Source organism: Phascolarctos cinereus, unplaced genomic scaffold, assembly GCF_003287225.1.
Source record: "Phascolarctos cinereus isolate Bilbo 61053 unplaced genomic scaffold, phaCin_HiC Scaffold_5;HRSCAF=322, whole genome shotgun sequence".
Lineage (NCBI taxonomy): Eukaryota > Metazoa > Chordata > Mammalia > Diprotodontia > Phascolarctidae > Phascolarctos > Phascolarctos cinereus.
The window spans coordinates 2905005-2932230 of NW_027555958.1; the positions used below are offsets into that span (position 1 = coordinate 2905005).

The 27226-nt window shown below is 42.6% G+C and overlaps 1 protein-coding gene across 6 annotated transcripts in view; it reads right to left on the reverse strand.

Moving 5' to 3' along the window:
* Positions 1-12653: 12653 nt before the first annotated feature.
* LOC110198831 (UDP-glucuronosyltransferase 1A1-like) overlaps positions 12654-27226 on the reverse strand; it is a 148026-nt gene continuing 133453 nt past the window's right edge. For 5 of the 6 annotated variants that reach the window (XM_020973343.1, XM_020973341.2, XM_078154600.1 and 2 more), the window contains exons 2-5: positions 20572-20703; positions 19190-19277; positions 17175-17394; positions 12654-14257 (exon numbers count right to left, since the gene is read on the reverse strand). In XM_020973343.1, the coding sequence (XP_020829002.1) occupies positions 13960-14257; positions 17175-17394; positions 19190-19277; positions 20572-20703 (738 nt within the window). In that variant the 3' untranslated portion in view covers positions 12654-13959. Of the gene's footprint in view, positions 14258-17174; positions 17395-19189; positions 19278-20571; positions 20704-22898; positions 23786-27226 lie in introns of those variants that run through there. The other variant, XM_020973344.1, reaches the window with a different exon arrangement.

Sequence of the window (27226 nt, forward strand, 5' to 3'; positions counted from 1 at the left end):
ACTGGGGATACTCTTTAATGAGACAGAAGCCATCATGAAGGGAGGGAAAGATTTCAAGACTGAGGACCTGGATTTACACACTGCCTTTGTCACTGGGCCTCAGTTTTTTCCTCTGTAAAATGGGGGGGGGTTGGACCAGCTGAGGCCTAAGGCCCTTCTGGATCTAGGGCTATGATCCTGGTTGCGACTTGGGTAAGCCACTTGCCCTTCCCAGGCCCCAGTTGTCTATAAAATGAGGGGGTGGGATTAGAAGACCTCTGAACTCCCTCCCAGCTGTTAATTTATGCTTCTGACCCATGATCTGTGTTGTGGAATACGACCCATAGGGATAATTGGCAATATTCTGCTTATTTGTTGAGCTGTGGTACATCGGTGGTACATTCTACACGTAGTCTTGGAGATAACCATTAAGATAGTTTGGAGGTAAGTAGAATTGATAATTCTCTACACATATAGCTGCCAAAATCACAGACCTGACCATGCTATTCTTCTGTCTAAAACCTTCAGTGTCTCTCTTTTGCCTCCAGGAGAAGACCAGCCTACCTTGGTGTTTAAAGCCCTTCACAGGGGCTTCCATCATTGTTTCCAGATTTAGTTCGTATTCCTCTCTTTCAAGCAGGCTACATTTCAACCGAAGTGGCTGACTTGTTCCTAAAACTCAGTATTACACTTTCCATGTCTGTGGCTGTGAGAAGCTGTCCCTCTTGCCTGGAATGCAGTCACTTATCACCTCTACTTCTTCCAGTTCTTAACTTTGTTCAAGGTTTGTCTCAGGGGTTTTCTCCTATGAGAAGGCTTGCTTGAATCACTTAAACGGTCAGGGTTCACATTACCTCTTGTCTACTTATCTATGTTTTCACCATCAACACAAAGAATTCATGCCTCCATCTAACAAGCATTTATTAAGAAAGTAGTTTGTGTATGTCTGGCCCCACAATAGGCACTGGGAATGTAAAGACAAAAAAAAAATGAAATCAAATATCCTTGCCCTCAGGACATTATACTTTAGTGGGAGTGGGTGGGTGGGAGGTTGACCACATGTGTAGAAAAGCCCAGACGATGGATTAGGAGGTAGCATTTCAGCCCAGTTCCCCCCCAGCTCCTGTAACAAAGACTTAGGAAGAGTGCCACAGAGAGACCAGGAAATCCAAGGAGGAAATGCAGTGAATCATCTTTCTAGTCCAGGCAGGAGGAATAGAAGCTAGCCGGTAGCTGTGTTGTTCCAACTGCAGCACGGGGTTTTGGGGCCCTAAGCCCACTGCGGCTGTGCTCTAGGACAATGTCATCAGCTCAGATCTGGCCTGAGGTTGTACCCGGGTAAGGGCCCTTTACTCGGCCTTCTTAGTCTCAGTGCTTTCTCCTCTGGGATTATTTCCCATTTAGCCTGTCTACAACTTCTTTGTACATACTTATTTGGATACTGTCTCCTCTATTAGACTGGGAGCTTTTTGAGAGCAGGAGGTTTTTGCTTTTTTTTTTCTTTCTTTCTATCTCCCGCACAGTGCCTAGCTCATGGTTGGTGATTAATAAATACATATTGACTTGAAAAGGGCACTAGTAGTATAACACTGTCCCCAGAGTGGAGTTGTGGAGTCAGCCCACAGCCCTGGGAGGTGGGTTGCCAGACCATGGCATAGAGTTCATACCAAGGAGGAGCCTGCAGTTCTGCTGTTCTGACCTTATGGAGCCTCCCAGATAGCTGAGGGGTCCAAGGGCTAGGACCGGTAACACATTGCTGGAGCTCTTACCAAGGGCATGCCTATAGTTGTGTTGCCTAGACCAGTGATGTCAAACTTGAATGGAAATGGATGCCTGCGCATCACGTATTGACTTCAAAAACCACAAATTAACATTATCTGTACTGTATTACATTTTTATTTATTTTGTCAAACGTTTCCCAATTACATTTTAATCTGGTTCAGGATTGGGAGTTTTGGAGAGTTTTTATGGGCCAAATTTGACACCTTCGGTTTAGATCCAAATCAGTGTAAAGACATTGACCAGGGGGCAGTGATCAGACTTTGACCTAGATCAGACCCCTTAGAGTACAAGTCGGTAAGGCCCTTGTCTAAGTCACCACTGAGATCCTTGAAGAACATAACACTCAATACCCAGACCAAGATGCCAAAAAATACAACTCAGGACCAAACACAGTCCCAACATTTCCTTCAGAAGTACACAGATCCTTGCTCTAATACAAAGTCCCAGTTTGGCTTGGGAATTCTGAAAAGTGAAGAAGAGGTTAGCAAAATGTAAAACAGAAAATCCCAGTATATTAACACAAAAAGCTGTTTTTATTAAAGTAATGACTTAAATGAACTTTCAGATAATTTGATTTAAAAAGAAAGAGGAAAACCAAATTGTCAGTGTAAAAAAGAAAAATAATTTGCAAAAATGAAGAAATAAAGAAAATTATTCAAAACAATTTACCTAATTATATACTGATAGCTTATACGGATTTGATGAATTTTACAAAAATATAAATTGCCCAGATAAGAGACCAAGACAGAGAATCTGAATGACTCCATTTCAGAAAAAAAAAATTAAAAGCTTTAAATGAATTCCCAAAGAGAAAATCCTGATGTCAGATGCGTTCAGGGAGCTAAATAGTACAATGTATAGAGCGTCAGGCCTGGGGTCAGGAACACGAGTTCAAATCTGTTCTCAGACTAGTCACTTCACCTCTGTCTGCCTCAGTTTCCTCATCTGTAAAATAGGGATAATAATAGCACCTATCTCCCGGGGTTGCAGTGAGGATCAAATGAGATGATATTGTAGAGCACTTGACACACAGTAGGTGCTTATTTCCTTTCACCTTACTTTTCTCTTGAAATATTAGGAGTCCTTATGTGACTCCCTGCTTTCTTGGGAACGTGCGAGTCTTCTGCTTCGTCAGGCGTTGGTTCATTTGTCGGTTTCACAGAGAAGCTGGGACTCATTCAGATGTCCCGGTGGGCCCTTTCCCTTCACTCTAACATTGTCTCTGCTGATTTATCTACTTGCGCTGAGTTTTCTTCCTCTTGAGATCTTTCAATTTCAGTCTTTTCCCCTTAAATTCTGCAACATTTCTCTCCACTTTCCAACTCTTTCTCCTTCGATGGCAAATTCCCCAAGAGCCTCAGGGCTGTTTGAGCCTCCTGCACCCTGGGCCTTTACTTTTAAGCAACCTTAGTTTCTTCTCCAAATGAGTTCTGGGAGAAGAGTACTGGCCCTGGCTGGATGTACAGGAAACTCCCCACCCCGCTTCGACTAGAAGTGATGTGCGTGAGGGCCGTGTCAGTGACATGGGAAAAGTCATGGAAGTCACGGAAGTGAGTCTATAGGACAGGAGAGGGAATGATGGGAGGAGAGCAGTGTCTGCACACTCTGTCGTCTTCCAATGAGCTTCACTTTGACTTGGGAAAAAACTCTAGACCAGATCATTAAAGAGATCAGAGAACAGAGACACCAAAGAACTTCATATTAACTAGTTTAATATTAATGAGTCAGGGGATATCTAGATAAGGAAGCGGTGATGACAAAGGGTCAGAACAGGCCAAGCTGACCTATGCCTGTTATTCACCCGATTACTGAAGATTACTGACGTTGGAGATAAGAGAAATGATGTGGAATGAGTTTACTTCGATCTTAGCAAAGCTTTCAAGAAAGTATCACTTACTGTTCTTGTAGGGAAGATAGATACGGAGTAGCTGATAATACAATTGGATAAGTTCACGACCCGCGGGCCTGGCAGGACAGATTCAGAGTGGCTGTTAATGGTTCGATGTCAACATGAAAAGAGGTCTTGCGTGGCATGCTCCAGGGACCTCTGGTTGGCCCTATGGCATTAGCAAGTTTATTATTAATTTGGATAAAAGCACAGAGAGCATACTCACCAAATTTGCAGATAATACAAAACTGAGATGTTCTAAGATCGGGCCTGCTGGTCCTGAGATCATCATGACTATCTGCCCTTAAGGGAGTCTGCAGCTTATAGAATATACTCATGGGAAAATACTGACAATAACGTTTTTCGAAGGTTGGTACAGCTGTGTCCTCCAAGCAATATTTTGTTTACCAGCAGCTTGTTTTTTCTCCCTAATCACCATTCGCCCCAAATAATATTTTGCCCTGATCCCAGGTATGGAATTCAGCCAGCTGCAGGGAGGCCAGCCCACGTCATAGTAGAAGAACCTCGCTCTCGGGAGAGCACTTGGGAGCTACCCTTTCCTCCTCCTGAATGCTGCCTATTCCTCTCCTCCAGCAGCAGCACAGCTTCCCCTCCGGCAGGAGCACCCCTTTTCTGCTGAATGGACCCAAGTCTCTGTGCCCCTCAAAGCAGCACTGCCCTCATGTGAGTTATACTCTATGTTAGTGTGCATGCTTAAGTTGCATGTTGGATCCCTTCCCCTCTCTCCCCTGCCCCTTCTCCCCCCTTGCTTGTAGTGAAGCTTTGAATTGAACCGATTCCCGTAGTTTTACATGATATTCTCAGCAGCCACACTCATTAAGGGGTTGTTTTCCTCAATGCCTCTGGCTGCCTCAGGGCCTCTCCTTAGACATGATCTGGGTACTCCAAGGATGACCACCCTCATATTGGGGCAGCATGGCACTGTAAGCCCTGCTGTGGAAAGCAAGGGTCAGTAGGGGACCCCTACATCCTTCCTGGGGGGGAGATCCTCTTATGCCAGAGGATGGTCTCAAAAGCATAGGGGCAAATATTTGCTGATAAAACAAAACCGAGAGGACTAGCCGATACCTTGGAAGGTGGCGTCTAGATCCAAAGCATCTTACCAAACTCCAGCCTAAGCTCGACCTGACCAGACAAAATTCAACAAGGAAAGAAAATGGTGAATCTTGCTCTTGGGTGCAGAAAACCAGCTTCACAATAACGATGGCTAACATTTACCCAGCACTTTAAGGTTTGAAAAGTATTTTACAAATACTATTTTGTTTTATCCCCACGACAGTTCTAGAAGGGAGGTACCATTATTATCCCCATTTTATAGTTGGAGAAACTGAGGCAGACAGTGGTTAAGTGGCTTGCCCTGGGTCATGCAGCTAGTAAGTGTCTGAAGCTGCATTTGAAACGGCTCTTCCTGACTCCAGGACCAGCACTCTATCTATTGTACCAGCTCTGTGCTTTACTATACACATCACCTTGGACAAGATCAGAAACCTTTATAGGCCTTCATTTCCTCATCTGTAAAATGGGACAGTTGGACAGGACGGCATCCAAGGTCCTTTTTGGCTTTAGATTGACATTTCTGTAACCTCTAAATCCTTTCTAGTTCTGAATCTTTTTTAAAAGGATAAACCTAATGGCTTGCAGCAAACATAAGCAATGGTTAAGCAACGGATAACAAGCAATGGATGACATCTTGTACGACCTCCCTAGACTTTAATATGGCAGAGCCAAGCTTGTTACTAAACAACAAAGAAGAAGCTTCTGTTCTGTGCCCCTTCCAGAGGGAAGCCTGAACAGAACGATGGAGTGGAGAGGTCAGTGGTTATGGACTCAGAGCAGCGACTCTCTCCTCCTGCTATTCTTTTGACCTTGGGCAAAGGCCTACACCTCTCTAAGTTGGACTTTGATGGCCCCTGTGGTCCCTCTCAGCTCCAGACTGATGGCTGTTATGAAGAACATGTCACCCCACTCAGGAGAAGAATTCCCTCTGCCTTTTCTCAGAGGAGCAGATGAGTTTCCAGGTGCTTCCAGAAGGTGAAAGTGGATGCAGGTGGGAAGGAGGAGAGTGATAATTTAAAAAATTATTCCCATAAATATCAAGCTACATTCCAGGGAGATAGGTGGGTGGAGCCCACACACTAAGGTAAGCCAACCTGCCTCGCGTCTGCAGCATGAAGAAAACTGCAGCCAACCCACATGTGTCTTTGACTAGCATGTCAGTGAATTAATGAATCAGCAGGTGTCCATTCAGCCCCTACTATGTGCCTAGCACTGAGCTAGATGCTGGGGACACAGAGAAAAATGAAAACGGTTCCTGCTCTCAGGGTGCTTCTAGTCTAGCATGTGAGAGAACATGCCTATGCAGAGGTGTGTGCCAAACACCTGCAAGGGCTGGCATCTATGTAACACCAAAAAATCCCTTGATGTAGACAGGAAGGAGAGCTGGTGCAATAGATAGTATTGGATGCAGATTTGTGTCTGGGAGAGGGGTCCACAAAGGCTGCCTATGGAAGGTGGTCCTTGAGCTGGGTTCTGACAGAAGCTAGGCTCGGCATTGTGGCTCCCAAGGGCAAGCAGTGGCATTGCAGTACAAGGTACTGCTGTCACTCACTAGGCCACTAATGGCCATCATTACAGCTCCTACCCTATCATTCTAGCCAGAATGGTTTTTTTCCTAGATCAAAGTCTTCTGCTTTTGTCTTACCGCTGCTTGATTTTCAGAGGCTGGAAATGGCTTTTTAGCCTTCACCTGGGGCTTTTTGTAGCATAAATACGCTTCTGGGGTCATGATTAATGTGTTCTAATGGGATGTCCATTTTAAAAATCAATGAAAAGAATTTGCATTAAAAATAGAAGACAATTAGGCTGATTTTGTGTGGCCTATTTTAAGCCATGATTTATGGGTCTGCAAGTTCTTAGGGCACTGTTCTCTCAGTCCTCACTGACAGACTCTTGTATTACATATGTGAATCATTTCTGAGCTGGAGATGTCAGATTAACCGACTGGTGATGGGCAGAATCCTCTTTCCTCTTGGCTACCTTAGAGAGGTATGAGAGCTGCCCCCTTTTAGTGCTTCTCTCATGGATAATTACAGTAACCTTCGTGCCCCTGGGGTTAGTGGCCATCTCTTATCATGGGCTTCAGCAGCTACCTGTTTGGGGCATCCAAGACAAACTCCAGAATGACTTTTTTTTTTCTATTTTAAAATAAGTTTTTATTGATGTCTTTTGACTTTTAAAAAATCACTCTAATTTCCCCTCCAAGAGAATCATCCCATATTATTTAAAGAAAATGAAGAGGGAAAAATCAGCCCAATTCATCCAGCCATCAAAAATGGGAGAAAAGATGTGTGATGTGCCCCCCTTGTGGTCTCCCACCTCTGCCAAGGGATGGGGCAGGAGAGGCCAGACAAGTAGGCAAAGAATCAAGGAGGAACAGCATTGCAAAGGCCAGGGAGGGAAGAGCAGCCAGGAGGGGGCTGGGCATTGAACTAGACTAGAAAGATGAAGGCCAAGCGAAAGCTGTGGTTGACTCCTTCAGTGAAGCAACCACCCATCATTTTGGAAAGAGCAGAGTCAGGTCCAAAGCCAGATTGCAAGGGGTTGGAAAGAAGAGAAGAAGTAGAGGCAGTGAATGTTACACTTTTCCCAGGAGTTTGGCAGTGAAAGGCTTGCCAAATAGGATGGCTTGGGAAGATGGTCATTCATTCATTCATTCATTCATCCATTCACTCAATCAATCATTCACTCAACAAACACTTAATTAGCTTCTACTATGCCAGGGGCATGCAAGGCTAGTGGGGTTCGGTTTTTGTTTTCTTCTGTTTTGTAGGAGGAGGAACTAGCAGCTGGGGTAGGGATAGGCTCTGTGGGCACCTGGCCTAAGCCTTGAAGGAATCTAGGAATTCTACAAGGTGGGATTAAGGGAGGGAAGGCAGTCCTGGCATGGAAGACAAAGGCTCAGAGATGAGAGATGGATGGGGTTCATGTGTGTGAGGATGGACCATGGAAAGCCCTGGACAGTGTTTATGTAAGAGGAGAAGGGACAGGCAGAGGGTGATCTGAACAGCTGCCTTAGATGTCATTATTGGACCCTCCTAGCAGCTCACTGAGTCCAGGATGCAGACCAAGATCTGGGCTAACTCCAGACTGATTCTGGCTGCATAGTCTTAACTCTACGTCAGGGTGGGAACTGGGCCTGATTTCACTGGCACAAGAAACTCGGGTCAGGAAAATCTCTCTGTCAGTGTAGGGTCTTGGTACCTTCCCTGAGTCTTACAGTCTGAGAAAATTGCCTAGAGTGCCGAGCAGCTCCCCCAACCAGGCTGTGTCAGGGGCTGGCCTGGAACCAAGGTCTTTTGGCCCCTGCACCACCCTGGCTGCTCTCGAAATAGAAAGGAAATAGCAAGGAAATAGCATGAAGTTCACTCTCTTGGCCATGTTGTTGTCATCTTTTTGCCATGATTTTATTTAAAATGTTGGGATATGTATTTATTAAGGATAATGTAATGGTTTAGACTTCTCTTCCTTTTCTTGATCCTTTCCTGGTCTAAGCACCAGTCACAAGGAGCTTGGAAGAGTGTTTTCTTTCTCAATCTTTGAGAACAATTTGTGTTACCTAGGTATTGGTTACTCTTTAAAACCTTGATAAAATTCTCCTGCATGATGTTTCTTGAGTAATTCCTTTACAGCTAGCTCACTTTGCCTTTATATTCTGGTCCTGGGGAGCCAGGATAGAATGATGATGATGATGATGATGATGATGGTGATGATGGAAAGAGTGTTTTGTAATTTTAGTCAGAGAGTTCCTGTAGGCATACTCCCAAGTATTTTTGGTATTCTATAAGTATTTTAAATGGAATTTTTCTTTCTATCTTTTTCTGTTAGGTTTTTTGGTAGTACACAAAAATATTGATGATTTCTGTGGATTTATTTTATATCTGACAACTTTGCTGAAGTCATTATTTTGATTAATTTGAGTTGACTCTATGAGGTCCTCTTTGTCATCTGTAAAATCTATTCCTTCATTTTTTTTTCTTGTTTTCTTGCTATAGCTCCCATTTCTAGCATGATATCCATTCGTTGCAGTAAGAATGGACATCTTAGGGGCAGCTAGGTGGCTCAGTGGATAGAGCACTGGACCTGAAGTCAGGAGGACCTGACTTCAAATCCGGCCTCAGAGCAAACACTTGACACTTAACTAGCTGTGTGACCCTGGGCAGTCACTTAACCCCAATTGCCTAAAAAAAAAAAAAAAAGAATGGACATCTTAACTTTCTCCCTCTCTTACCTGAAAGTTCTCTGGTCTTCTCTCCATTACTTGTGATTTTTGCTCTTGGTTTATGATAGATATTAAGAAAAGGGCCTTTTCATCCCATTTTTCTAGTGTTCTTTTTTTTTCTTCCAGAAGTGAGTATTGTGTTTTGTTCTAAGCTTTTCCTATACTTATTGATAGAATTATATGATTTTTGCTTTTACTAATGTGGTCTCGTACGTTGACAGTTTTCCTAATATTGAACCAACCCTGCATTCTTGTTATGAGTCAAACTTGATCCTAACATTGAATCTCTGTAAAGTGTCACTGCAGCCTCTTTGCTAATATTTGATTTAAAAATTTGGCTTGAAGGCTCATTAGGTAGATTAGTTTATGCTGGGTTTATTTCCCTGTTTTGACTCTCCAAGTTCTAGGTATCAAGGTGACATTTATATACTAGAAGGAGTTTGTTAAGATACTTTCTTTTCCTATTTTTACAAGCACTTTATGAAATGCCGGAATGAATTGTTCTCTGAATGGTGGTAAATAAAGATCACTAATGTTTGTATAGCAGCTACTACATGCCAGGCACTGTGCTAAGAACTTCATAATTATCTCATTTGTTCTTCACCACAACTGTGAGGTAAGTGCTACTATTATCCTCATTTTACCTATGGGGAAACTGAGGCTGGCAGGCATCACGTGACTTTCCCAGGGTCACATTATGAGGGAGTGTATGGGGCTAGATTTGAATTCAGATCTTCCTGACTCCAGGCCCAGTGCCCTATCCACTTGCACCACCTAGCTGTCCGTTTAGTAAAATTCATGAAAGTAAGATGTATGGCCTACACAGCAAAGATAATTGGCAGAATATAAAAACTTGAATCCACAGAGGTGATTCTTTTTTGAATAGTATTTTTTCCAATTACAGGTAAAGACAATTTTTAATATTCATTTAAATTTGAATCATTTGAATTCTAAATTTTTTTCCCTCTCTCTCCCTCCTTCTCCTTCCCTTCCCTAAAATAGCAAGCGATTTGATACAGGTTATGTATGTGGAATCATGTAAAACATTTTTCCATATTAGTCATATTGTGAAAGAAGAAACACATCAAAAGACAAAAAAGGAAAGAAAGTGACAATAGTGCACTTTGATCTGCATTCAGCTCTATCAGTTCTTTCTCTGGATGTGGATAGCATTTGCCATCATGAGACCTTTGGAATTGTCTTGGATCATTGTATTGCTGAGAAAAGCTAAGTCTATTATCGTTGATCATTGCACAATGTTGCTCTTACTGTGTATAACGTTCTGGTTCTGCTCATTTCACTGCATCATTTCATGTAAGTCTTCCCAGGTCTTTCTGAAATCATCTTGCTCATTGTTTCTTATAGCACAGTAGTATTTCATTACATTCATATACCACAACCCGTTCAGCTATTCCCTAACTGATGGGCATTCCCTTAATTTCCAAATTTGCCACCACCAAAAAGAGCTGCTATGAATATTTTTGTACAAAGGGGTCCTTTTCCCTTCTTATGATCTCTTTGGGATACAGACCCAGCAGTGGTATTGCTGGATCAAAGGATATGGATGGTTTTATAGCCCTTTGGGTACAGTTCCAAATTGCTCTTCAGAATGGTTGGATCAGTTCACAACCCCACCAATAGCACCTTAGTGTCCCAGTTTTCCCACACCTCCTCCAACATCCAACATTTTCCTTTGTTGTTATATTAGCCGATCTGATAGGTGTAAGGGGGTATGTCAGCATTGTTTTAATTTGCATTTCTCTCATCAATAATGATTTAGAGCATTTTTTTCATATGAACATAGATAGCTTTGATTTCTTCTTCTGCAAAGAGGTGAGTCTTTCTAAAGAAGTAAAAAGGAGCGTCTTAGAAGATGACCACTCACTATTAATCAATAATGTGGATGAGTTGACACTTCCCTCATTGACACTTCTCCCCCAGGTGACTGTATCTACAAGAGAGATGGACAACAAGACCTAGGCCTGATCAATGGGAGTCAGTACCTCGGGCATGACCACATGCACTGGATATCAGTGGAGTCCTGACTATGCCTCAGAGTGCAGGAAGCTGAGGCTCAGGGCTGGCTATGCTTAAAAGACTGCCAAGGATGGGACACACGTGCTAACATATTTCCACCTGGTCTTGTGTGTGTCATCCTAAGTCCTTCTAGCTTGGTGACCCTTACGTCTTTGTCAGACTTCACAGATGGACCTCTCTGGTCAAGCTCAGTGGTATCAGCTAATGTCATTTTGTACATCATCTGACCTCTCTCATCTGGACCTTTTATACTTTCCCATTAAAACTGTCCAGATTCAGCCATCATTCACTTCTCTTGGACTATATTCTAAGTTGTCTCTGTGCCACCAATCTTTCCCAGCTTGAATCCATCTTTAACGTTGCTGTCCTCCCTTATTCATGTCATGCCCCTGATTTAAAACCTATGCTGATTCTTCATTTCCTTTGGGAAGAATTCCAAACTCCTGCCCCCCCCAAATGTACCTTTGCTTTTCATTGACTATACTCCCATACTCTCCCACATCTCTTGCTTTGGTCAAGATGTTCACTCTCCTTAGAATGCCCTTCCTTCTTCCCAACTCCATCCAAATCCAGTTTGCCCTTGGAGTTTCAGCTCAAATGTCATTCAGTCTGTGACGCTGTCCATGAGTCCCTCTTCCTGCATCAAGAATTCCTCTCTCCTTTCTCTGAGCTCCTGTGGTTCCTTCTACCCAGCCTTTCTTTCCCAAGATATATATCTTTTAAATACCAAGATTCTTCTAGCGGTACTTTTCAGCGGTAAGCCATGCAACACTGGGGATGCCAAAGAACTGAGATTACCAGTCGCCCAAAGGGAAATGGTAAGCAGCATGGTGATGGAAACAAGACTGCCCCAGATCTGCTCGGTTTGATCCTGGAGTCAGAGCAGGGGCGCTGGAACCTTGGCTTCAGCACACAGCAGCCTGAAGATCTCTGGCTTCCTCTCTCTAGTCTCTCACTTTCTTCAGCTGCAAAATAAGGAGGCTAGATTTGATGGTTTCTGAGTTCCTTTCTAGGTCTACAACCCTAAGATTCCATCCTTCTACAGCTCTGTCTCCATTGAATAATTGAACACTGGAAATAATGTTAAAGAAATATGCCCTGGGGGCAGCTAGGTGGTGCAGTGGATGAAGCACAGGCCCTGGAGTCAGGAGGAGCTGAGTTCAAATCCAGCCTCAGACCAAACACTTACTAGTAGTGTGACCCTGGGCAACTCACTTAACCCCAATTGCCTAAAAAAAAAAAAGAGAAAGATTGGCCCAAAGATGTGTAACTGGAAAGGGGGATGGGCAGTCCCACAGCAGAGGCCACAGAGCTAAATGGACAGCTCATGTGCTCCACTTGTACCCACATTGTGCTGAGAGATTAGGAGGAAGGCTTCTGGGACATTGAGTGTTTCAGTCCTATTGAGTAATGATTGGGAGATTTTGACAAGAATCAGGAAGAATGAGAAGGGACAGATGGGTTTTAGAGGGAGGTAGATTTTTGGAGGGAGAGAGGAGTAGCAGCATATCAGAGTATGCTTCTTAGTGGCCCTATTAGGCTGAAAACTCCACTAGGACTGTTGCTATTCCATTAACATAAATTGTTGACTCAATCAGTGACTATATAGTTATCAAAAGAAGTCAAAACAATGCACACAAAAACCAAATAAATTCACAAACAAGAGCCTTCAGGGAAATAATTACTAAGGATTTATTCATATATTTAGTTTTGTTTTGAGCAAGATGATAACTTGTGACTTTGCTACAAACACTATTTGTGGATGACCAATAACATTCTGATCCATTTGGACTAGCAGAAAACCACATGGCATTTTTCTTTTGTTTGGCCTGATCTATCATGGTCTTTCAATGCAGAAACAATCCATTACCTTTGAGGGACACAGTCTAATTAATTCTCAACATTATGAGGATGAGCAGCAGCCTAAGTAGATGTTCCCGCTTTCCTGTGTCCAAAGGAACCATGTGAATCTTAAGCCCATGTGGTGGAAGACTTCAACCCAACAGTGTGCAAAGAAATGCCCACTGGAACTAGAGAGGAGGTGGTGGGGAAATGCATTAACATTTATAATAAATGATTAGCAATCACAACTCATTAGGAAGCCACCTGAAAGGGGTGCTGTATGTGTTTTCCAGTTTAAAAAAAGATGACTCCAAATGGATAGCTGACTCATCCAGTTGTTCTAAGCAAATCATTTGAAGCTAGAATCTTGAAGAATGGGGAAGGAGAATCAGTCCTGCAGTCGGTGTTCTAACTTTTTGTGTCTTGAGAGGGAGAAAGGAGGGCTGACAGTAAGAAGACCTGGCTTCTACCCTAGCTCAGCTGCAAACTGGCCATGTAATCCTGGAGCAGGTATTAGAATCACAGAATCTGAGAGTTGGAAAAGACCTCAGTCCAACTTGTACCTGGACCAACCTCCCAAATTGTATTTATACAACCTCTTAGACACTGGTCATCCAGAGCTGACTTGGAAAGCCCCAGTGAATGGGAACTCACTTCTTCCTGAGGCAGACAATTCCTGTTGTATAGTTCCAATTGTTAGGGAAGTTTTCACTGACCCTGATCTAAATGATGTAATTCCCTCAGTCCCCATTGTTCTTAATTCTGTCCTGTGAGGCCAAGCAGAATGCAGCCGATCTTTTCTCCATGTGAAACAGGAAAGCAGCTATCAGGTCCCTCCTCTAAGACTTATCTTCAGCCCAAAAGTTTTCCCCTTATTTCACTTCCATTTTCTCAGCTGTAATATGAGGTGGTTGGACTAAATGGTTATCTTCCAGCTCTCAAGCTCCATGTTCCTACTTTAATAAGCAACTAAATAAGCTTGAGATTTTCTTTATCAAAAATTGATTTGAAAATGACTTGTATGCATGAGGGTACACATGTGTATTTGTGGGTGCATGTAATTCATATGGGTACATTTTCATGATTCATAGGGAGAACAAACTAAAATTTCACCTAATTTTTAAAATGTGGCTCAATGAGACTTAGATTTGGTAGCTTTCTTAGCTTTTTCTTTTTTGCCAAAGCATTTCTGGAAACAAAATTTGAGGCATTTCACAGCAATTAGTACAACAGTCAACACAATAGCCAAGAGGAAAGCAATGACATCCAAAGAATGGTACTGGATCCAGTTGAGGTCATGGGCAGCAGCACGTAAATGTGGGGCCCCTTTGTTTCTCATCACGAATTCCACCCAGAACACAGCAAGGTCAAGGGGACTGATGGGCCGATCTTTGTGAAGAGCTGAGAGACGCATGATGTTTTCCTTGTAGCTAAAAATATTAAAAGGTAAATTAATATACAAATCCTTCAATGATAGAAAGTTATTACCTCTTTGGGTTGCTCTAAAAATAGCCAAGCTACACAGAAGCCCAGACTTTCTTTCCTTGATGTTGTCTATTTCTTTTTCAGTGTTATTTGGTCACTTCAGAAGAAGTTAGGTGTGTAGATTCCAGAATTAAGGAATTATGGAATCGTGGGATTATAGAGCTGGAAGAACCACAGAGGTCAACTGATCAATCTTACTCCCAAAGCATAAATCCCATCTAAAACAGCCTCAAGAAGTGATCATTCAATCTCCACTTGAAGATCTCCAGGGATGGTGGATTCACATTCTTGTGGGTGTGACCCATTTCCAAAAGGAAGAACTAAAATCACAGATCAATTCTGAGATGAATCAACAGATGGACAGAAGACACCATCATGGCAAAGGATCAGCTTCAGATAGACAATATCTAAAGGAAGAGCCATCAGGTGGCCAGAAATTCATGAGTGCTGGAGCTGGAAGGAATCTCTGGGGATTATGAAGTCCAACTTCCTCATTTGATGAAAGAGGAAAATGGGGATCAGAGAGTCAAAAAGACTAGTCCATGGTCCCTCATAAAGTAAGAATAAGAGACAGGCCTTGAGATTTCAGATGGTTATTTTTCACTCAGTACAGCAAGCTGGATCTCTTCAGAAGATCTTCTCATACAAAGAACATCTGGAGGACATTGATTTATGCATTAGGGCATTGGCAGAAACATTTTAACTGTATATCAAACACAACCAGATAAGTAATGCCTAAGAGCTTAAAGATGGTGTCAGAGAATAAGATTTGAATTTCTGAACCACAGTTTAAGATCTAGGAATGATAAACTTGACTGGGGATGGAATGCCTCTAATGAGGGCCAAAAAATGAAATTGGCTGAAGATTTGTGAATTTGATCAAGAGGGCATTAAACAGAAAACAGTGAGGGAGGAAGAAAATTGTCTGCATATAGCCACAGAGCTAGACACCACAGAATTTAGCAGGTTTTGCAAAAGAAGAAAAACAATTATGAAGAAGCCTGCACAGAAATGTGGAGTTCTATTAATTAATGATATGTGACTTATGAGTGGAATATACCAGTGGAAGGATGTAACGTGTCCAAATGGAGGAGAGTAGATAAAAGAGGATGGAATAACATTGTAGATTCAATTCAATTCAGTGCAACAGGAATTTATTGAATGTATATCAAGAAATCTGCTCCTGTGGGGAGTACAAACTGAGGTGGTGAAACATGGTGGAGAGTGTTTGGGGAGGATTGATGGAGGAAGAGACAGAGGAACGATAGTGGAAGAAGTAAACAGCAGACTGCATGGCCAGAAGGAAGAATGATGGGTTCGTGAAGTGAATCACAAAGTTAGTATGGTGGCAGGATGGTAGAGAAATGGGATCCTCTAGTTACCCGAATACCTTCTAGAAGTGTCTTCCTGCATAAGACAGAGAGCTGGAGTAACTCCTCCAAAGCCTTGCTAACTTTTCAAGATATGGAGTAAATCTCAAGAAGAACCATTCTCTTGGATCTGAATCTGATTACTGACAGGGATTTTGCTGAAATAAACATAACAGGAAATGGGGGGAAAGTGAACACTTCATTACAATGTCTGCAATAGAAGGGGAAATGTCAGAAATCTTCCTGATGCCCAAGATTTTGAAAGAGTGAATTTCAGAGTTCCAAAAAAAAAAAAAGGCTAGGATGCCAGGGCTTAAAGTTCTACAAAGGAAATCAGCTTAAGAAGGGGAGGAGGCTCAAAATAATGAATCAAAATTATTTATTTCAGTGAAGAGGAATAAAAGGTGAACTGTTTGAAGATCTTAATGTGGCTACATTGGGAGCTCATTAACTAACTCAGCTCAGTCAATCAGGAAGTGACTGTGCACCAGGCACTGGGGGAGAAGGAAAGCAAAGGTGACCAAACCCTGGATGAATCATGACAGCCCTAAAGGCTGCAGTAAAAGAAGATTGTTGGTTAACTCAAAGGACAATGAGAAAGGGCTCTTAAAACTGTATTTGGCAAATGAAATATCAAAAAAGAGACAGGTCCAATAAGAGGGTGGAAGAAGTGTGACTAGACCACAGTTCATGTGCATGTCTTAGGGACTGCAAGCTTGATATTGCTCAAGGGTATGTCATGGCAGTCAGAAAATTGGAAGGGGCTGCCTTGATAAAAGCAGAATTTCTATGAAGAGGATACCTGGCCAGACCAACTCAGAAGTCTTGTGTTCAGGCTGGTTCCTTAGTTTTGTGAAAGACACTAACAAAGTCAAGCACGTACAGAGGAGGGTGATTGGGATGGTGAGTGGACTTGAATATGAATTGGCTAATAGAACTGGGCATCATTTAGTCTAGAGAAGAGAAGACTTAGGGGAGACATGACAGCTGCCTTCAAGGTTTGAGGGACTGCCACACGGAAGGGAGATGAGACTTGTCTTGGCTGGTCCCTGAGGGTGGAAGTGGGAGCAGGGGAGGGAGACATATTGAAGCAGATTTCCACTTGTCAATTACAGCCATCCCAAGGTGCAAGGTGGAATTCCTAGGAGGTCATAAAGTCCCAAGTATTTGAGGTTTTACCACATGTCAAATAGAACTACTTGTTAGGAAGTCAACAGAGGGCATTTGTGCTCAGAGATATTTGTTTTGAATACTTATACTCCTTGTTGTGAGGGAGGGTCCTTTGAGGGTTAGGAGAGGAGACATTGGAAAGTGACAGCAATGTACAAAAAGAGCCCCATAAGCTGTTGACTTAAAATATAATCAAAATGGATGATTGTTTCCCAATTTATCTTACTAGACATCTGGAGTTGTACAAATTAGGTTGAAGGGACACAGCAGCATTAGAAGTATCTATGGCAAATGGCCATGCCATCCCAACCTGTTTTCTTACCTTTTATCATTGATAACCGTCTTCAGTGCCTTGCTGAGATCATCAGATGTCATTTCAAGGACATTCAGGATCACCCCTGCCCCTCTTGATTCCATGCGTTTAGCATTGTCCATCTGATCTCCAAACAAAGGCATCAACACCATTGGCACTCCATTACACAGTCCTTCATAGGTCCCGTGAGAGCCAGCATGAGTGATGAATGCCCGGGTCTTTGGGTGAGCTTAGGAAGGAAAATAGAGAAAGAATTTCTCTATAGCTTGGTAATCTATTAGCTTTCAGGGAATATAATATTTCAGTCTGAAGGCACTATAAACAGTCAATGTTACTATTATCTATTGTGGGAAATCAGAGTATTTTTCTAAAATATACTTCATTGGCCAAGTGCTAGAGAACACTAATAGGCTTGGCCCCATGATGGTATTATACAAGTTCTGTTATTCATCCATTTACATGCCCCATGGCATGCTTTATTGTTGATCAGTTGTTTCAGTTCTATCTGACTCTTTGTGGCCCCATTTGGGGTTTTCTTGGCAAAGATACTAGAATGCTTTACCATTTCCTTCTCCATCTCATTTTACAGTTGAGGAAACTAAGGCAAGTAGGGTTAACTTACTTGCCCAGGTCACACAGCTAATAGTAACTGAGGCTAGACTTGAACCCAGGTCTTCTTGACTCTAGGCTTAGTGCTCTATCTACTGCACCACCGAGCTGCCAAATTGTAATTCTGCCCAAAATGTAATTTTTTAACCTGGGACAGTCGTGAAAATGTTTCTGAGCTTTAAAACTTGCCTTCCCAGAATCCTCCTTTGATGACTGAGGACTTCTAGCTACCACTTAGACCCTCCCATACCACCCCATAGCACCTTTAGGTAAGTACAATGATTTTACTACAATTAATTTTCTTAAAGGCCATTTCTTTAAAGGTGATACTCCTATGTGTTAGCTGGGCCAACCAATATTGGATTGAGGCATTGTGATGTCACAACAGCAAGGTTTTCTTTTTATTACAAATTTGGGCAAATAGTCCTTAGGTTAATTGATTTCAGGAAAGTTGACCTTGAGCCATTATTATGCTTACTGACTCATGTCTATGGACCCAGAAAGGAGCAATCACAGTCACTTATTGGCTCCCCATCTGACCCTCTTCACAGCCTATGCCCATGGTCAGAGCTCCCAGAGTTCCAGAACTGAAAGAATCAGAGAATCTTAGAGTTAGTCCATCTAGTCCAACCTATTACCACTGACACTCATACCTTTTTTGCCTGAAGAAAGTCTGTGGATTTCTATGGACTACAAACTTGAGTCAACCAGAAGCTTGTGCAAATTCACAGTGCATCACTGAACCTTTCCCTTGTCAGACGTATGGAACATTGTGGTCTGTGCAGGGTGCCAAATTTTAGAATGGACATTGATAAGCTAGAGAGCATCCAGAAGAAAGTGACCTGGGGGGTGAATGGCTTGGAATCCATGCTATATCAGGAATGATTACGGAAATGGGGAAATTGAGCCTGGAGAAGCGAATACTCAAAGGAGTATATGAGATCTGTCTTCAAGTATGTGAAGGATGGCCATGGATCAGAGGAATTAGCCCTTATTGCTTGGCCCAGAAGGCTAAATTAGAAACTGTGCAAAAAGATGAGTCAGCCTTGATATCAGGAAAAACTTGATAACACTGAGACTCTCTCAAAGCTGAAAGGAAGGAATGCCTTGGGAGGTTGTGGGTATGTCTTCACTGGAGGTCTTCAGTCAAAGAAAAAATGATCCCTTGTAAGGGAAATCATCAAAGGATTCCTACAGAGGTCCAGGTTGGATTAACTGGCCTTGGGGGGGGGGTCCCTCCCAGCACTGACAATAACTATGATTCTGCATGTACCTTATCAATTAAAAACCATTGGAGCTGCCCCTGGTTCTGTCTACTGATGGTCACTTGGATATAGTCTACAGACACCACTGTAACCTCACTTTAACATTCATACTTCATCCCTCCTACCCCCACTACATGCTTGAGCACATACCAAGCAGATCATTCTGTGGAAGCCATTTCACAAGTTTGGTGTTCTTGGCCAGATTAGATGGTGGTTTTCCAGTATACCGCCACAATACCTTGAAGGAGCAAAAAGTAAAGAATTTGAGAAAAGCTCATGACATAGTTTTAGCCTAGTAGCAGAAGCAGTGACCACTAATGACCTGAGATGAATATATAGAGCCTTCAGCTACTCCATCAAAGATAAAACACATCCTTCATTTTAGGCCTAGCTCCCATTTGTACTCTTTGGGAAAATAAGCCTACTTGAAGCAAGAAATAAAATCCCTTGGTTCAGTGGCTAGTTTCTGGAAGAGCCTGAGGTTACTGTTGCTCCTTACTTATATGGTAGTCCAGGTTAGAGTGACCTGAATAAAGGTTGGGATAGAAAGAGTTATGACCATACTTTTCCCTGAAGTTTTGGAATTTATGTATGGTATAGAAGCCACAGACAATATATCTATAACTTGCTGTAAATCCTTTTAATCATCCCCCTTTTGCATGCACCCATGACTCATTCTAAAAAACTTTTCTTTTTTTGCCTCAGGATGAATGTCATTTCTAACTCACAAGAAAGAAGTATGGTGTATTTGGAGTTAGCAGACCTGGGTTCAAAGCCCAGATTGCCACTTGATTGATACCAGTGTGATCTTGGATGGACCTCTCTGGGGTTTTCTCATCTATAAAATAAGAAAGTTGAGCTAGAAGGCCTTCACAAGTCTTTGGGGGCAATATTCCACCATTAAATTGAGTATTCATTCAATAACAAAATTCCAAAATGGATGTGATTTGTAAATGGTCCAAAGTATTTTGGAAATGGTAAGAGGATAATTTGTAGGACCTATGGGTGGGATGTAGTGGGTAGAGAGCCTTGCATTTAGAGCCAGGAGAATTAAGGGCTAATCCTAGCTCTGTTACTTATTACCTATGGGACAGTGGAAAAGTCCTTTATCTCTCTGGGCCTCAGTTTCTTTGTCTGTAAAATGGAGAAAGGTTGGTTTTGATGACCTCTAAGATATCTTCCAGGTCCAAGTCTAACTTCTATGATACAATTCAGATACTTAATCCATTAATAGATGCCACAATGTCCAATCTGATATTTTTACTAAGCAGTCAACTTTTTAGTCCTATCCAAAATATATCAAAGAAAAACAAATATCCAATAAAGTCTATTCTGTCTTACTTTCAAAATGCACTTGGAAGGAGGATAGTTGACTGAACTTTGGCTAAATTCAATGGAACTTGACTGGGAGGTGGAGGAAGAGAGCTTGACAATGAAACGCCAAACCTATGTCCTAGTAAAGATGAGTCCTGGGTGGGCATGGATTAGACTTTGTCTAGAGATATAAAAGAATAGCAGAGTGTTGTCCTTACTGTCTGAGGTATTGTGCCCAAAGCTTCAGCAATTTCCATGGCTTTGGTCATTGGGATTTCTGAGACCATAGAGCCCAAGGAGAAGACCACAACTCCATGTTCCCCAGAAGCATTCACATAGGCTTCAAATTCCTAAAATGAGAGGAAAGCATCTAATTTAATGAATATCAATCAATTTGTGCATAATATCCTTCTCTGAGCCCAGAGAAAGCCTGGTTCTGAAAAAGAAAAGAATAACAAGGCAATGTGGTTAAAGGGATAGCAGACCAAGAAAGATGAACTTATTGTCACCAAAAACCTGATAGATGTCAACTCCTTCCCACAATGACTGAGTAAACTCCCCACATGTCAACCACTCCCTTCCACCATTTTTGTTTGCTTTTTAATATTTTATTTTTATTTCTTTTGTAAACATCATTTCACTTCCTAAGGTGCCAGATCCTACTATGTGAAAGGAAGATGAGGCAAACTTACATCGGTGTTGAGTTGTTATACTTTATAGTTTATCTTATCCTTACCACAAATCAATAAGGATGGTGGGTCCCCTTTTTTAGATGAAAAAAAGATCAGTCTCAGAGAAATTAAATGACTTGCCTAAAGCTACTCAACTAGTAAGTGAACAAAGTCTAGTCCCTGTTCCCCTGGCAGACCCCATTCTGAATATTTTGAATATTTCATAAGGGAGAATAACATGCAAGAGCATGCCAAATACCACCAGCATGACAAGAAACCTGTCAATCACCAATCTTGAAATATTTAAAGGAGAAGGATTTCTCTTATTCTTGTTGCTCCATGAACCAATGGATTAATCAAGAAGCACTTACTAAGCAGTCACCCTGTGATGGGCACCATGTTGGGTTCTGGGGATGCAAAGAAACAGTCTGTGGCCCCATGGAACTCAGATTACACCAGCAAATGATAAAACCAGGATGGATGGGGGAGTTGCCATGTATATGAAGCACTGGAGTTGTTGACTGAGGGCTTGGGTTTGAACTCCTACTATTCACATATAAGCTTCGTTGTGGTCAAGTTGCTAACCTATCTGCCATTTCATATTCCTCATATCTAGCAATAATGGCAACAACAATAATGGTGATGATGACAGTGGCTAGTATTTCTACTTTGCTTGTTATGTGTCAGGCACTGTGCTAAGTAAGGTAAAATAGTTGGTTTGACTAAGTGGGCATCACCTTCCTTAAAACTTCCCCCCAATCCCAGAAAACTCTCCCCACCTTTCTGCCTACCTGTCCCTCTGCCTGCTGGTGCTTGCCCCAACCTGCCCCTTCCTGCCTTCCCCCCTGCCCGGCCCCACTTGTCCCCCCTTTTCTTTCCCCCCTTCCCCAGCCACAGCTACCCAAAGTACAATGGGCAGCTCTACTTGGTATACACAACTCATAGATTTTTTGTGAGGATGAAAGGAGAAAATGGAGACAACAGACTTTAAACACCTGAGCCATGCTGCATAAAGGTTACCTAGGAATGAATCAAACAGTTCTAGCTGAAAGAAGACTGAGAGATCAGAGCTAAGTGATGAAGGCCATCTTCTCTGAGTCGTTGAACCAGGGAAGGCGGGGGACAGGGTCTAGGCTGACTGTTTCTCCCTTGGTGCTTAGCAGGGTGCCTGGCACTCAGGGATACCTCAATATCTGACTGAATGAACAGAGGGCTGGGGAATAGGCAGGGGAAAATGAGAATTGATGAAGAAACCCATACTAAGGATCACGCAAAAGGAGAAAGGGACCAGCAGAGGATGAGATGGATAGAGAGTGTCATGAACATGAACTTGGACAGAGGTTGGGAGATGGTGGAGGATAGAAGGGTGTGGTGCACTCTGGTCCACGGGATCACGAAGAGTCCGACACAACTGAACGACAAGTGCAATCCTGCCACCAAAACGTCCAAGCTATCTACACAAAGACCAAACGTGCATACAAGCTGACAAACAATGCCTTCGAGGGAGGAGAGGAGGAAGCGCTCGCTGCCCCAAAGTGCCTGAGCCACGGCAGCATCAGCTAGGAAGGCAGCGGGGCAGGGGACACTGGCAAGTGCTGGCAAGTAAATCAGAAGGCCTGGGCTCTAATTCTTGCTCTGTCCATGCAACCTTAGAGGGGTAACTTTCCACATCTTTCCGTGTTCCCAATTGTCCTACGTGTAAAATGGCAATACTAACTCCCTACCCAATTACTTCTTCAGGTTATTGCAGAACAAAACTGAGATAACATGAGAGCACCCGCAACCCAATGTGGAAAGCACAATAAAACCATTAACTGATCCGCTTCTCAGTCAGGAGCCTTGAGAGAGAGGGAGGATGTTGACCCAGTGCTCACCTGAGGTAATGGTTTTGTGTAAGCGCAGTTTATTCCCCCAATGAAAATCATATTGGGCATGACTGGCCTGGGATAGTCCTTTAAAAAATCGCTTCTCAGAAGCCAAATGGATCCATGGCTCAGAAGGTCTGTAACCGTCACCTCTCTCTTTAGGAGATCAGAAGCAAGACGCATGTATGGGGAATACACGAAATCACAAAGAAAGAATTGGAATATAGTAACCAGCATGTTTTTAACTCTCTGCAAAAATGTCATGCGATCTGTGCTCTCAGATAACCCTCGAGGAATGTAGGAAGGAGGATTGGGGCACTGTGTGGCATCATAGTCTAAACTGCACGGCAATCCATGCAAAAAGTAGACAGCAGGCAGAGAGAGGTACTTGGCTACTATCGGGCCACAGGGTAGGAAAGGGTCTGTGAAAACAGCATCAAAGTGATTGTCATCAAGGCGGGTCATCAGCTCTTTGTTATAAACCAAATGTGAGCAGGCAGACAGAAGCAAAGTTGTGACATTTCTTATTCTCTCCTTTGTTGTGAAAAAATTTTCTAAAAATGGTAATTTCTCAAAAGCTTTGTGATTCATCTTACGGAAATGGGCCTCCAAGTCTCCCATCTGGAAAGGCACTGCGAACCGGGTGAGGGTATAAAATGGTGCTTCTTTAATATGTAGAGTCACTGCAGGGGCAACCACCACGATCTCATGTCCTCTCCGTCGCACCTCCTGTAGGACTCCATGCATACTGAGCCAATGACTGCCGTCCTGTGGAACCACCAACAACTTGCCCCCCTCTGCAAATGCCAAGCAATAAGTCCAAAGGAATAGGACATGTTGAGGTTTCAGTACTCCAGACATAATGTCCACCTGGTCAACATTTGCTACATTGGACTTTGCCTAGTCCTTCTTCTTCTGCATACTTCTCCTGTTACAGACACTGATATAGGTTAATATTTAATCAGGAAGCCAAACATAAAGATAATGATAAATTTGCATGGTAGAAGTTAAAGAGAGCCCAAGAGTGGGGGTTTACTGGGTCAAAAGATCTTGTCTGGTCTGGGGACATTCATAGTTCCCCCATATTGGGAGACCAGGGTGATACTCAGGCTGGGAGCTCCAGGGTGAGTATAAGCAGTTTAATAATCATCTGGATACTTACAATAGGCTGGCCAGACAACAAAGACCCCAAAAAAGCCCCGCGGCAGTTATAGAAGTAAGACGAAGGGATGAGGCGTTATAGATTGCATCATTGCAGTTTGGCCAATATTTTGGTTTCTGGCTTAGTATTGGGCCCGAGTCCCAGAGCCCAGGCTCCAGGCCAGTGCTGTTGGTAAATGCCCAGACACGCAAGGTCATGTATGGATCAGTGTGACCTCTCTTGGTTTTCACCAATAGGGACCCTATAGGTGTTATCTGCTGCTCCCCAGAGATCATCTGATATGAAAGAGGTATTCTGGACCCTGGCCTGCAAGGGGTCAGATAACTTATCAACATGGGAACTCCCTCCATCAGGGCAAATCATAGCCCTCCCACACCTTCTCTGAGTGATGCCTGTCCATGGTCTCCCAGAAATAATCCAGAGGAGATCCAGTTAATGCCTTTGAGCTTACCCCCAATGTATCCCTTATCTATTTTGCTTTCGTGTAGCTGTTTGTCTTCCCCATGGGAGTTCCATGAGGGCAGGGACTACTGTCGTTGCTGCCCTTTTTGCATCCTTAGTGCTTAGTATAATGCTTGGAATATAGTAAGTGCTTAATAAATGCTTGTTCATTGACCAACTGACTGACTGGCTGGGAGGAGTGGGTGTCTACAGAGGTGTATCTGCAACCAAATTTGGATGAGAACCCTTTAAAAACTGTAAAGCACAATAATATCATTAATTAATCTAATTAACACAGTCAAGAGGCTGCAGGGAGGGAGATAGGGAGGACTGTCCTAGGCAGGAGGCCCATTGTGCAAAACCAGCACAATGGTGGGCACCAGTGATGGGCAGATATTGCACAGCAAAGGGTAGGAAAGTCCTGGCAATAGGGAGGCCCTCACCCATTTGCACTGTGTTTCCCCTTTGCAAGAGGTCAAAGGGTGGGGGCTGTCTGTATTTTCCTTCAGTGGGAACCAAATCTAGGTGGTTGAAGAGAGCTGTGATGACATTGGAAGACAGAGAAGTCCCTTAATGAAGTTCCTTAGGAGGAAGAGGAGGTAGTGTGGTACAGTGGAGAGAACACTGACTTTGGAGTCAGAGACTCTGAGTTTGGGTTCAGGGTCTGCTATCTACTACCTGTAAATAGACTTTGGGCAAGCCCCTTCAATTCTCTGAGCCCCCAACTCCTCATTTGTGAAATGAGGTGGTTGGGAAACAAGGCCTCTAAGGTCCCTTCCATCTCTAAATTGGTGATTGATGAGTCTGGGATCCTAAAAGTGAAGTCAGGTGCTTGCCAGAGACCTTGTTTTGTGGCATTTCCTTCCTTCAGCTACAGCCTAAGAATGGAGGAGAGAACACAGAAATTGACATCCTCTGTGAACCTATATGCTCCAGCACAGACAGATTCCATGTAGAATCATAGAATCAAGCTGATTATTCATTCACATGAATGCTCTTGGAAACTGTAATGTGCTACATAAATGTCATTGATTCAGATTCAGCCTGTGCTACTCATTCCTATCTCAATACTTCCAGGATCCATGGAGTTTCACTGGTATGAGCATTTCCTCCACCAAAACAGATTGCAACCCCTCTACACCTCAGAAGGTGATCTCTAGGTGTTGCTGTGGGCACATAATTGATCATCTTGTAAAGTGGGTGATGAGTCTCTATGAATTTAGCTAGGCTGCTCCTCAGGTGGCAGACATAGTCCTGGACTTACACATGGGTCTATCCAGCTTGGGCCCTCTTGCTAGAACTTATTCTTCATTGGAATGTTCTTGGAGAGTTCAAGGACAAAATGCTGGGAAGGAGGACTTCAGAAGATCGTAACTTTAAAGAAGGGAGTCAGTCCAAATTCCCCTTACTCATAGGAGGAAACAGCCCTGAAGATGGAAAGTGACATGCCCAAGGTCACTCAGGTTGTTGATGGCATAGGTAGCTCTAGAACCAGGTCTTCAGTTTCTACTGTAACATGTTAATATGAATAAAAGGCTTAAACACTCTGGCTCCTCCACACTTCTTCAACCTCCCCTCATACACATCCATAATTGCAATTATACATAGGATATAAGGCTTCCTCATTTAAAGAGAACAAAGCCAATTTGCATCCTTTCCCTTAGACAAGTTCCTATGAAATGAGGCAGAAAATATGACTTGTGAGGAAAAGAAAAATGAACCATCCTAATTTAGAGAGGGGAAAATGGAGCCTTCAAGCTTCTAACAATACACATGACTGCCAAGTTAGCACAGGTAGTTAAAGGATACATGACATACAAGTCTCTATTCAGGTTTCATAGGGCAAAGACCTTGTACACACAGTTCTTGTTACTTTACTATTTATTTCCCAATTATCTCTATGACCTTGGCCTCAGATTTACAGATTGGGGAAAGAAACTGGAAAAAGTTTCCATCTAGAGTGATTGCTTTGGAAAGCTTATGCAAGGTTTTGTCCTCTTTGTGTGTGGACATTTTGCTTACTTAAAGGGAGAGAAAAAATTACATAATGCATACCGATGAAATCAGCTTGAGAAGAGACATAGTCTCTCAGATAAAATGATCAGGAGACACATTATTCTGAGGGCTTGAGGGAGAATTGCTCCTTAAATGAAATGTACTGAGAGGTGTATAAGATAAAGCATATGCAGCAATGGAGGAAGAGGTACCCGATTTTTCACATGAACCTGATTTTTGTGTATGTCTGATAAAGTAATATTGAACACAATTACACATAAACACAAAGATTTCATCACAGAAATACATTAAACTCAAGAGGGAAATGGGAAACAGGGATGAGGGGGATAGAGAAAGGGCTAAGAGGGAGGGCATGGTGAATAAAGGAATAGCATAGATGATGAATAAATTTCAATACCTAATATGTATGCACCTAATAACATAGCATCTAAATATTTAAAAATGTTAATTAAATTATAGGGAGAAATAGATAATAAAACCGTAACAGTGGGGGACCTTAATATATCCTTTTTATATCTAGACAAATCAAACCAGAAAATACACAAGAAAGAAGCTAAGGACTTGAATAGAACTTTAGAAAAATTGAAAATGATAGCTCTCTAGTAACCATTGAATGGGAATAGAAAGGAATTTCTCTGCCTCTCAGCTGTACATGACAACTTAAAAAAATGATTATATATTGGAGCATAAATACATCACCCAAAATGTAGAAAAGCAG